This window comes from Hypanus sabinus, chromosome 1 (assembly GCF_030144855.1).
Source record: "Hypanus sabinus isolate sHypSab1 chromosome 1, sHypSab1.hap1, whole genome shotgun sequence".
Lineage (NCBI taxonomy): Eukaryota > Metazoa > Chordata > Chondrichthyes > Myliobatiformes > Dasyatidae > Hypanus > Hypanus sabinus.
The window spans coordinates 3,080,489-3,092,784 of record NC_082706.1 but is presented as its reverse complement, the minus strand read 5'-3'; the positions used below and the strand labels follow the sequence as shown (position 1 = coordinate 3,092,784).

The window sequence follows — 12,296 nt, the reverse complement described above, 5'->3', positions numbered from 1 at the left end:
GAAACGACACCTATGCAGTGTAATGAGTGGCATCAAAAGCACAAAAGACTGGTAAGAAAAAACTATTACTGGAAGTGCAGGGAGTGAGGAAAGTGGGTGTTCTTAGGAATAATGAAATGTCCATGTGTCAGACTTTTCAGTTTAACAATGTTTTGGAAGCTAGTTTCTATGCAGATGTCCGTAAGTAGGTTGTTCGTCACCCAGGGATGGCCTGTGGAGTAGAAAAGCCAGAAGTAACCCTGTGGCACGACTGTAGACCCATGCCCAGACCCGGGGGCGAGAGGAACATACAGGAAATCCAGAAAAGGTTCATGAGAATGGGGTCAGGATTGAAAGATGAGTTATATGGTGAAAATGGGTTTGTTCTCTCTAGAGCAGGGAAAACTGACAGGTGTTTGGACAGATCACTCTAAACCGTAGTGTAGTCTAAATGAGCAAACTCTGTCCTCCTCGATACTGGCAGAAAATCTTGTCTAAAAAATAAATTTGGACATTCGATATCCTTGCAAGTCAGGGGAACGATAAACTGTAATTTAATCACAAACCACAACTCTCAAAGAATGCATCGTTTGTTTTTGAAAAGACCACATAAATAATCCACAGAATAAAATAAGAAAAATGTAGAAAAATAGCACACCTCACTACGGAAGCCACAGTCAAGTAACAAAAAGAGAACTTGAAATCCAAAATGAAAATAAAACCAGGGCAGTGGTGGGGCAGACCGTGGAGGACTGGCCCTCGTAACAAACACAAGCATTGCTCAATCAAGGGGCGGAGGTGGTAGCCATCACCCTTGTGGGGACAGAGCGATGACGGAAGAAAACCGTGTCGAAGCATTGACTCTTGTTCATCTCCTGTCTGAAATACAATTTCCTCCATCACCCAGGAGCCAGGTGAACACTGACAATGTAGCTGTCGAGACCCACTGTAGTGACTGCATACCATCCTAGGCTTCTCTGCAGGACTCTCAAACCCAGCTCACTACTGATGTTTGAGAGGTGATGGAATCCAGGCTTGGCATCATCTCCTGGCAGAGGGGAGGTAAACCTCAAATGCCACCTTTCCCAGAAGTTGGTGGAGGTTGGGACCTGAGATCATCAGCCTAATTCTTCCAGATTAAGGTGCTGTCCAATCGGGCTGAGCCTCCAATGTTGAAATTGCAGCGGTTTACAGGAAAGAGAGCAGCCACAGAAATAGCAACCAGATCAGTTCTCTCACAACATGAACCCAAGCCACAAAAGACAATGCCATGGTTTCAACTTCAACAGGCCCAGATGCATGAAAGAAAAATGGATACAGCTTAAACTAAACCAAAAGAAAAGGTGCTATTCGGTACAGAAACTGTACAAAGTTAACTAAAATTGCACATTGCTTTCAATCAACACTATACCTACCCTGCTCTCAGAAGGTAGGTGACGGCATACAACTATACAACGTCATTGGTGGGGACTGACCTACACTCGTCTTTGATCGGTATGCCTGATTTTCAGTGTGTTGGCTCCCGACTGGAGTCCGCATTCCAGCCATTTTCCTTGGGCTGTTCATTTAAGTAGCCAGTGTGTATGGGGTCATGCTAGCAGTGCCCTCTCACCAGAACGAGTGAGGCTTCCCGGGTTCCGGCAGTCACTCTGTTGTCTGACCCTGGCTGCCGGGCTGGAAACCTCAGTGGCCGCATGTTCATACTACAGCAGAGACTGAGCACGGGCCTCAGGTGCGAGATGAAGCCCCAATCTCATCAAGCTCAGGGTGCTAAGTGCCCTGGGACTACAGAGGTTGGGTGCAGATCAGTACCCAATCCGGCCCGAATCTCTACATCTGTCGGGTACAAGACGAGAAGTTCTGAAAGGGCACAGCCAGTGTAACAATGACAATGCGTCTCCAGGTGTGTCCTTGCTGGGTACGTACGATGCTGTTTGCGCTGAAGAAACCAGTCACCAGGGGGAGGGAGAGCCTCTTCCAATCCAAGTTCCCCGGTGTAAGCCACACAGTTTCATCCTCAGCCTTACAGGCAAGAGGCTTGAGAGTGCATTTACCTTGGGAAAGGGCAGGGAGAGAGATGGGAGGGGGGAGTGTGATCACTTTGGAAGGAAACCAGGATGCCTGTTCTCCTTCATCACCCTCCCACCTCACTCCAGGGCCAGAAGGAGCGACACTGACACCCGGAACGTTCATTGACGTTTTTTGTCAAAGTATGGTGGGAATAGGGACGGGGATGGTGGTGTGGGAGTTGAGGATTAGCACAGAAGAAAGTGCAACATATAAAATTGGTCATGTCAGAACAAGCAATCACTGACTCCCAGGGATCTGTGGGCAGTTCTCTTTACAGTAATTCTCCATTTTATCTTTACAGTTCCTTTGAGTTCTCAGTCACTATAAATTTACAAAATTAACTCTTCTTGGCTGGGTTACTCTGACAGCCAGGGATCCAGTTCAATCTTTGTTCACTGATACAATGATATATGTGCATGACACAGGTGGGAATGGGGGTGCTGCTCTTTCGAAAACGCTTCACTCAGCTGATGCCGCACTGATCTTGTGGGCTCCTTCAAAATGTGATCGCTTCGCTTTATGAATGGGTGGCTCAGGTTTGTCGTATAGTTGCTGCCTAAAAGCTGGACATCTTTTGAGCATCTACAGAGAGCGAAAAGAAAGAAATGTTAATACTTAATAGTTTATGCTTTAAGTTTAATCGTCATTCAACCTTTCATGAACACGGCCAAACGAAACTGTGTTATTCCAGGGCCAAGGTGCAAAACAGGGTACCAACAGTGATACACAGCACAAAATACAAATAGCACATTTAAGATAGCAAGCACATATATCAGTAAAATGCAGTCATGCAAAAAAAACGTAGTTCAAGATCCTCAGTCCATGAATGTTGAAGAAATCTGCAGTTGAACACAATGAGTTGTCTTCTGCCAAGTGAACACTGGGGGGGCAGCACTGACTCTGAAACCTCTGAGTAGGGTCTGGGAGGTAGAAATTTTGAGCTAGACACCATTGGGCAATTTCCAAATCCCTAACTACCATCACTCTGTTACCTTGCTTAATATCTTTCTATCCTATTCCCAGAGGACAAGAATATTGCCTTCAAATTGATCTTGGAAAAGTTGCAAAGCCTCAACATTGAGCAGGATACAGACAGGACAGATGGAAACACAGGTTGACAACTTCCCAGAATGCATCTCTTTGCCCAGTTAAGTGCAAAGGGATGCATTCTGGGAAGTTAAACCAGGGAACGACTTGGGTCCTGGGGTGTGTTGTAGAACAGAGACCAAGGGGTACAGTTACATGGCTCCCCGAAAGTGCTGATGCAGACAGATAAATTGGTGAAGGTGGTGTTTGGCATACTTGCCCTCAATAGATAGGGTTCTGAGTACTGGAGTTGGGACATCATGTTACAACCGTACAGGATGTTGGTGAGATCACAGGAGTATTGTGCGCAGTCCTGGTCCCCCAGTTATTGGAAGGTTGTGATTACGATAGAAAAAACACGGAAAAGATTCACGAGGATGCTTCCAGGACCAGATGCGAGGAGAGACTGAACAGACTGGAGTGTAGGAAGCAGTGGGGTTAACTTATAGTTTATAAAATCATGAGGGGCATTGATAAGGTCCCAGGTTAGGGGAGTCTAAAATTAGAGGACACGAGTTTTATAGTTAAATGGGACTCAGGGGGCCAAGTTTTTCCCCACACAGATGGTGGTGGGTATGTGGAATGAGCTGCCAGAGTAAGTGGGCGAGGCAGGTATAATTATGACATTTAAAAGACACTTGGACAGGTAATTGGTTAGGTAAGGTTTAGAGGCAGATGGACCAATGCTATGTAACACATGATATTAAAATTGTAGCATTTTGTTATAAAGGGTTACAGACTCCGATCTAAATTAAAGTGGTTGGTGAACTTCTACACCTTCTAATTATATGTGAAGTTCAGTGCACTAGAGGAGGGCATTGGGGTCTTGGCTCCTCCGGTCCTGATGATCTGTCGTGTGCTTACAGACTAGGTCCAGCGAGGTGTGGGTGTAGGGAGAGGTGGCTCACCTACTCACTTAGTAGATCAATTCTGACTTGGAACACGGAATCACTGCCTGTGGCTCCATGCTATCAGAGACAGCAATGTATTCCTTACCGATCCTGTCTGGCCAGGTGCCCCCACCTATCTTGACACGTAGGTATAGGTACGAGGTGCCGACTGTGAACCATCGCCCTGCTCTGAGGGCACGTTCAGGAAATCCCAGATCAAGATGGTGTCATCGTGAGAGCTGCTGACTATCTGGAACTCATCAAACTGGAGCCGGAACACTCGTCCAGAATGCTCCTGATGGTGAGAGAGATTACACAAAGACTAAATAAATCCAAGGCTTGTTCAGTTTCAAGCAACATCCTCCCCATCTGTTCTACCGGAGAACCTGAACAGACCAAACATCTGCACCTTCTGGGTGGAGGTACATGATCATCCAACTGTGGTTTCCCACCAGTCAAACAGGTGAGATAGCTGTGCAGTTGCAGATCCCCGGGTTCACACGAAGTGTGCAGGCACTCCCTCTGACTGTGCTGTGTGTGGGCTAACCCAAGGATTAGCGTAATGCGTTACTGTACTGGGGATCGGGGTCAATTCCCACTGCCATAGCGTACTAATTAGTGCAACACTTTACAACTCCAGCAATGAGGGACCACTGTAGGGTATCGGTTATTTTAATGTTACAACTCCGGTGACAAGGGGTTAATTCCCACTGCAGTAGGGTAACGGTTATTGTAATGCTTTACACCACCAGTGATCAGGGGTTAATTCCCACTGCTGTAGGATATCAGTTACTGCAATGCTTTACAACACCAGTGATCAGGGGTTAATTCCCACTGCTGTAGGGTATCAGTTATTGTAATGCTTTACACCACCAGTGATCAGGGGTTAATTCCCACTGCAGTAGGGTATCGATTATTGTAATACTTTACAACACCAGTGATCAGGGGTTAATTCCCACTGCAGTAGGGTATCAGTTATTGTAATGCTTTACACCACCAGTGATCAGGGGTTAATTCCCACTGCAGTAGGGTATCGGTTATTGTAATACTTTACAACACCAGTGATCAGGGGTTAATTCCCACTGCAGTAGGGTATCGGTTATTGTAATGCTTTACAACACCAGTGATCAGGGGTTAATTCCCACTGCTGTAGGGTATCGGTTACTGTATTGCTTTACAACACCAGTGATCAGGGGTCATTTTCCACCACAGCAGTGTACTGATTAGCGCAACGCTTTACAATGCCAGCGATCAGCTGTCTGCAAGGAGTTTGTATGTTCTCTCTGTGACTGCATGGGTTTCTTCCGGTGCTTCAGTTTCCTCCCATGGTCCAAAGACATATGGGGTTGGTAGGCTACACCCATGTCGGTAGGCAACATGGACTTGTTGAGCCAGAAGGGCCTGTTACTGTGTTGTAACTGGAACAGTAATAGGGCTTATGCACATAGGATCTGATTCCTACCTAAGCAATAACATACAGGTTTGGGTTAGTGTGTTAGTGTGGCCATGCTACGTTTGGCACTGGAAGCGTGATGACACTTTCAGGTTGTCTCTAGCATTTCCTCGGATTGTGTTGGTCGTTAGTGCATTTTACTGAATGTTTTGATGTGTGCAGGACAAACAAAGCTAATCTCCCTGGTTCTCCAGTTTCCTCCCACGTCTAAGATGTGTGAGTTGATTGTTGATTGGCTGTAGTACACTGTCTGTAATGCGTGTAGAAGTGGTAGGAAATGTGGGGAGAGTGAAGTGGAATTTGTGTAGGACTGCTGTAGATGGGCACTCATTCCTGAACTCCAGCTGAAGACCCCCTTTCAATTGTGTGCAACTCAAAACAACTACCCTGTTAATTCTCTGACAACAATATATTCCAATAACCTTGCCTCTGGTCACTTCAGATGGTACAACCTCTTATTCAACTAGAGTGACACGATGGTTCCCTTGGAGTATCCTTCTTTTGAGAAGGAGACAAAATTCTCTATCTGGTCTTGCTAAAGCTCTTTGTTGAGAGAAGATCACAGATTGAGGTGGTGTCTGAAAATACCCACATCCAAGGGGAAGGATCTAGCAAGGAGTGATCTGGTTTCTTTCCTCTTAATCGGTGCGCAGTCCATTGGACTGGTTTCTTAACAGGAATCTAGCTGGAGGAAGGTGGCTTTGGAGATCAACGTGTTCAAGAGAACAACTGCTGCTCAGCGGAACGTTGGCTTCTTACCACTAGAGTCCGCAGGCAAAGCGTCCCAGCTGGCGATCGGGGATCCAAAGCTGCCACCAGGTCCCAGACCTTAATTTTGCTTTGAAGAAAGAAAAAAAAAGGAATTAAATTTACAGAATAAACAGTCAGTACATCACTTCTGGGTTCTGGGAGTAGGCCTGGGTGAACTGAGTCTAAACTCCATCAGGCCTGGCTGAAACACTCCATACAGCCAACAATCTCACACACAAAGGCACAGCTCCAGAACAGAAGAGCTGCCTGGGTGGAAACCATACAAGCTATCCACTACCTTGGGTCCACTCACATCCTGAAACCTGCCACATAAATAAGAACTAATGCTAATCCCTGCTGACCAATGCCCCCTCACCCATCAGGCTGTTCTTACATTCATTCAAGCTGCCTTCTTGTCTGGTCAGTGCCTTGATTTTAAAATAATCACGTGGTCATATTCCTCCACAGCCTCAACCTTCCTTACTGCTATAATCTCCTCCTGAGAGGTTTCGCCGCTCCTCCAAACCTGGCCTCTTGCTCACCTCTAATTCCTAACCCTTTGCCAAGACTGCCATCCTCTCAAAGCCTGAAGAAGGAGGGAGCAGGGGCCCTATAAAGAAGGTGGGGAGGGAGGAGAAGGCTGGTAGGTGCCAGGTGAAAAAACAATCAGAGGAAAAAAAAAACAGCCTTCTCCTTCCCACCCTCCCCCCACCTTCTTTATGGGGCCCCTGCCCCCTCCTCCTCCAGTCCCAACAAAGGGTCTCGGCCGGAAACATTGACTGCTCGTTTCCACGGATGCTGCCTGACCTGCTGAGTTCCTCCAGCTTGTTTGTACGTGTTGATTTGACCACGGCATCTGCAGTGTACTTTGTGTTTGCCATCCTTTCAGATGTCTGGGCTCAGGAGTTCCTTCCCAAAACCTTCCCTCCCTCTCATTTCCCTTTGGACAATCTACATGTCATAAAACCATAAGACCAGAAGATATAGGAGCAGAATTAGTCATTTGGCCCATTAAGTCTGCTCTGCCATTTCATCATGGCTGATCCATTTCCCTCAGCCCCAATCTCCTGCCTTCACCCAGTAACCCTTCATGCTCTGACCAATCAAGAATCTATCAACCTATGCCTTAAGTATACATAAAGGCGTTGGCCTCCACAGCTGCCTGTGGCAAAGAATTCCACAGATTCACCACTCTCTGTCTAAAGAAATTCCTCATCTCCGTGAACATTCCTCTATTCTAAGGCTCTGGTCTTCCACTCTCCCATTTCCATCTGGTTCGACTGTATGCTCAGAAATATTCCTGCCATCCAAGGCTCATCTTCCCAAAGATCTAACACTCTGTAGGTATCTGATTTATAACACACTCCAGGGCCCTGCCACGCAAGTCCTGCCATCCTAAAATGTAACACTGCACTTGTCAGAGTTAAACTTCATCTGCCAGCCCTTGGCCCTCTTTCCCAATCCTGCTGTAATCACAGACAACCTTCTTCACAATCCACCACACCAGTGGATTTGGAGTCATTCACAAACTTATTACTCCTAACACCCTCATTCTCAACCTGATCAGTAATACAGTTGACAAATAATATGGCATCCAGGACCAATCCTTGTGTCGTAGACCTCGGATCTGAAAAACAACCCTCCAACACCATGAACACAGGAGACTCTGCAGATGCTGGAAATCTAGAACAACACACACAAAATGCTGGAGGAACTCAGCTGGCAGCATCTACGGAGAGGAATAAACAGTTGACATTTCAGGCTGAGACGCTTCATCAGGACTGGAAAGGAAGGCAGCAGAAGGAAGAATAAGGTGAGGGGAAGGAATACAAGCTGGCAGGTGATAGGTGAGGGGGAAGGTGGGTGGTTAGAGGCAGGGAGGTGACAGGTGGAAGAGGTAAAGCACTGAAGGAGGAGGAGAATCAGAGGGAAGGAGGAAGGGAACCAGAATGAGCAATGGAAAAAGTAAGGGGCTGCAAGCTGGAGAAATTGATGTCAATGCCATCAGGTTAGAGGCTACCTAGACATAATTGCTTCCTTTCCTGTCCCGATGAAGGATCTCGACCCAAAACTTTGACTGTTTATTCCTCTCCATAGATAATGCCTGACCTGCTGACTTCCATCAGCATTTTCTGTGCGTTACTCCACTACCACTCCGTTTTTTTTAACATGAAGCCAATTTGCATCTAACTGACTATCTCACCCTGTGACCCATGTGATTGTAGCTTCCAGACCAGCCTCTGCCATGAGGGGCTTGGTGTGTGGAGAAGCCAGCAAGTACCCCAGCCAACACTTGCCAATATCACATTATTTGGTGATTATGCTACACTGCTGGTCACTTTAGTCACTTTGCATACTACATTATAATTATAAGCACATTTAAAAAGAGTTTGATGGCAATGAAGGTCTTTGGGATGGTTTGCTTACCCATCATAGGCCCCACTAACTATCCGTTTGTTGTCAAAGCGGATACATCGCACCAGCTCCTCGTGCCCCTCCAGGACCCGCAGACAAGCACCGCACTCAATGTCCCACAGCCTGCAGCAGCGATCGGGTGGTGGGGGAATAAAAGAGAAGGTTAAAACTTGAATCTCATGTCCAGTCACGCTTGAACAAATGACAGGACCTAATGTTCACATCCAACAGGAGTCTACCCATTTGGCCCATCTAGTCTGTTCTGAAGCACAGGTAATGTTCCTTCACTAATTGTTGTTGTTTTTTTTATTAGTTTTTTTATGCATTTTCTACATCGCTACAGATAGAAAAAAAAACCCCAAATCAAAATGAAGAACATTAATATAGTGCAAAAATAAACATACAATAATATAATACAAAAAAGGTAATTGAGAAAGCACCCAAATTGAAGACATGTAAAATTAGTATCCTCCCCAAGCCCCGCAACAAAAAAAACTCCAGACCAACCACAACATAATATAGAGAATATAAATCAGGACATTCAAACCCCCAAAACTGTAAATACATTTAAAAACAGAAGATCATAATGCCTCCTACCAAAAAAAAGAGCTGAAAGCAAGGGACCGAGAAAAAAACCTTAGTTAAGAGGAAGGTTATGAAAGTACTCAATAAAAGGTCCCCAGACCTTATGGAACTTTATATCCGAATTAAGAACTGAATAATGAATTTTTTCATTCACTAATTGTAATGTATTCGAGAGCATGTCTAATGAGGAAAGGTTGAGTGAACCAGGTGTTTTCTATTTAAAGTGAGGGAAGATGAGAGGTGACTTGATAGAGGGGAACAAGGTGATAAGAGGCATAGATCAAGTGGACAGCCAGAGACTTTCTCCAGGGTGGGAAAAGGGCACAACTTTAAAGTAAATGTAGGAAAGTATAGGGGGAAAAAAAAAGTTAGAGACAGTGATGGGTTCATGGAACATCTTGCCAGGGGTGGTGGTAGAGACAGATACAGTAGATTAAAAGGTTGGCCCCATATTGAGGGCTGAAGGGCCTGTGCAGTGCTATAATACTCACTGCTACCCACATTCTCATTAACCACCTCCTCCCTCCTCCAGCACCAATCTGCACACTGGGGGCAATTTACAGTGGTAATTACCTACCCACCTGTGTGTCATTGGGATGTTGGGGGGGGGGAAGAAGAACCAGGTCATCCTAGCGATACCCACATGGTGAAAAGGCAAACGTGCGGACTGCGCCGGAGATCAGTATCGAACCTGAGCCGCTGAAGTTGTGAAGCAGTGGATTTGCCAACTGCAGCACCCAAACAGAAAGGGAAACTGCTCATGATCACAGGGAGAACGGGCAAACTCCACACAGACAGCAGCAGAGGTCATCACTTAAAGCAGGGCACTGAATCTAGATTTATAATGAAAACATGGAGACACTGTCCCATCTCACCCGCTCTTCCACAGGTGCTAAAGATTAAAGATAAAGGTGAGTTTTATTTGTCACATGCACATAAAAACTTCGAAACATACAGTTAAAGGGGTTGTTTTGCGTCAAGTCAAATCAGCGAAGATTATGCTGGGGCAGCCCGAAAGTGTGGCCATCTTCCAGTGCCAACATGGCACTCCCAAACATACTAACCGCCTTTGGAATGTGGGAGTAAACCGGAATGTCCGGAGGAAACCCACGCAGTCACATGAAGACGGTACAAACCCTTTACAGAAGACACACATTGGAGGGAATTGAACCCCTGTCTCACAACTAGCTGCTGGAAAGCATTGCGCAGTTCACTATGTAATGTGCTGCCATATTAACTACACTAACCGTCCCGTTTTTAAAGCTGACCCATGCCTAACCTTTGGGTCAGCTTCTGAGGTCAGATTTAGCTTGAATCTTGAAGATGTGTTAAAGGTTAAAAGTTCTTAAATTGCTGTCAAATAAACAAAGGGAAAAGACCAAGGATTTCTTTGGAAGAAAACCTCAGAGGACTCCCCAAAATTTGGCTGCAGTTATCAAGAGACAACTGTTTGTGCAACCCATCCGCAGCTTCTGGGAATGCTAAACATTTGGAAATATCAAGCTTTGGAAGAGACTAAATCAAGACCCCTTCCTGTACCTTTAGTGGGATGTGATAGCTGTCATGGTTACTATGAAAAGAAATGTTGGTGCTGTGTCCTGACGTACTTATCCCTCATTCAGCATTTTTGAAAACATCTGATTTTCACATCGCCAATACTTTAAGATGTCCCAGGACCCAGAGGTGTTAATTAAAAGTCACATGTCCCTTTTAAATAATGGCATTTCTGTCAAAAATACATAGTTTTATCTAAGGATGCTATCAAAGTATGTATGCATCACCATACACTACCTTGAGATTCATTTTCTTGTGGGCATTCACAGGAAAATAAAGAAATACAATGGAATTTATGAAAGAAATTCCAACGAATACAACGATACAACAAATGTACAGAAGACAAACTGTGCAAATAGAAATTAATAATACTGAGAACACGAGTAGTAGAGTCCTTGAAAGTGTGTCTGGAGGTTTTAGGATCGGTTCAGTGTTGTGGTGAGTGAAGTTATCCACATTGGTTCAGGAGCCTGATGGTTGTAGGCTGTGCTGGCAGCCTGTAGATGGAGGTTAATGGAATCAATGTTCCTCATGTAGACAGCTTGCTGATGTAGTAGGAACTATAGTTCACAAACAACGCCCACGTTAACATGAGACTTACCTTATTGTGTTGTCCGAGGAGCCACTGACCACCAGCCTGTCCCGGTACTGCAGGCACGCTATGCCTCGCTTGTGTCCATTCAACGTCCGGACAAACTCACAGGATCCAGTGTTCCACACCTAATGAGGATTGTGGGATGAAGATATTATTATTAGCATTATTATAATACACAATATACAATGTGGGAAGAATTTAGGCTCAGGTTCTTAAAGCCGGAGTAGTTGGGAGGGATGTTTTGATGCAGAAGGAACACGAGGAATAACTCAGCTTGGGAAACAATTGAATATAAAGCTGAAATTAAAGGTGATTCATTTATTGACAGAATCTCAGTTGGTGGTGAGGACTGTATAGGAGTGCGATGGATTGTCTGTTGAATGGTTTTGTAGCAAGCACCTGGCACTCAAAGCCAGTATGACTAAGGACCTGATTCTGGAGGGAAATCAAGGGAACACACACAGGTCCTCATTGAGGGTCAACAGTGGACGGGGCGAGCAGTTTTAAATACCTTGTTAATGAGAAGCCAGAGGAGAATGGGCAGACCGGTTCAAGCTGACAGGAAGGTAACATTAACTCAAATAACCATGTTACAAAATTTGTGTGCAGAAGAGCATACCTACAAGAGGCACCTAGTAAAGTAGCCACTCAGTGTAAAATATGATAGTTCAAATGCCACCAGGACAGTGGAATTTACATTCAAACAATTAAGAAAGGATTAGAAGCAGTGTCCATGGACCAGCGAGCTGTTGTAGCTTCTCATCTGATACACTGATATCCTTTAGGACGCCGTTGTTGTAGCTCACCCAGGAGAAGGAAAACTCCGATCTCAGACCTCTGCTGCCTCGCATCTATACCATTCATGGAGAAGGCTTCAGGAGTAAATCCCAAGAATAAGTCCCTAAGGTAATCCTATGAT

General features: G+C 45.3%; 1 protein-coding gene across 2 annotated transcripts in view; it reads right to left on the bottom strand.

The window, feature by feature from the left end:
- Nucleotides 1–510: 510 nt before the first annotated feature.
- LOC132387351 (F-box/WD repeat-containing protein 1A) overlaps nt 511–12,296 on the bottom strand; it is a 46,631-nt gene continuing 34,845 nt past the window's right edge. For both annotated transcript variants that reach the window (XM_059959741.1, XM_059959788.1), the window contains 5 exons: nt 11,384–11,502; nt 8,656–8,766; nt 6,238–6,316; nt 4,132–4,320; nt 511–2,631 (listed from right to left, as the gene is read on the bottom strand). In XM_059959741.1, coding sequence (XP_059815724.1) covers nt 4,159–4,320; nt 6,238–6,316; nt 8,656–8,766; nt 11,384–11,502 — 471 coding nt within the window. In that variant the 3' untranslated portion in view covers nt 511–2,631; nt 4,132–4,158. The remainder of the gene's footprint in view (nt 2,632–4,131; nt 4,321–6,237; nt 6,317–8,655; nt 8,767–11,383; nt 11,503–12,296) is intronic.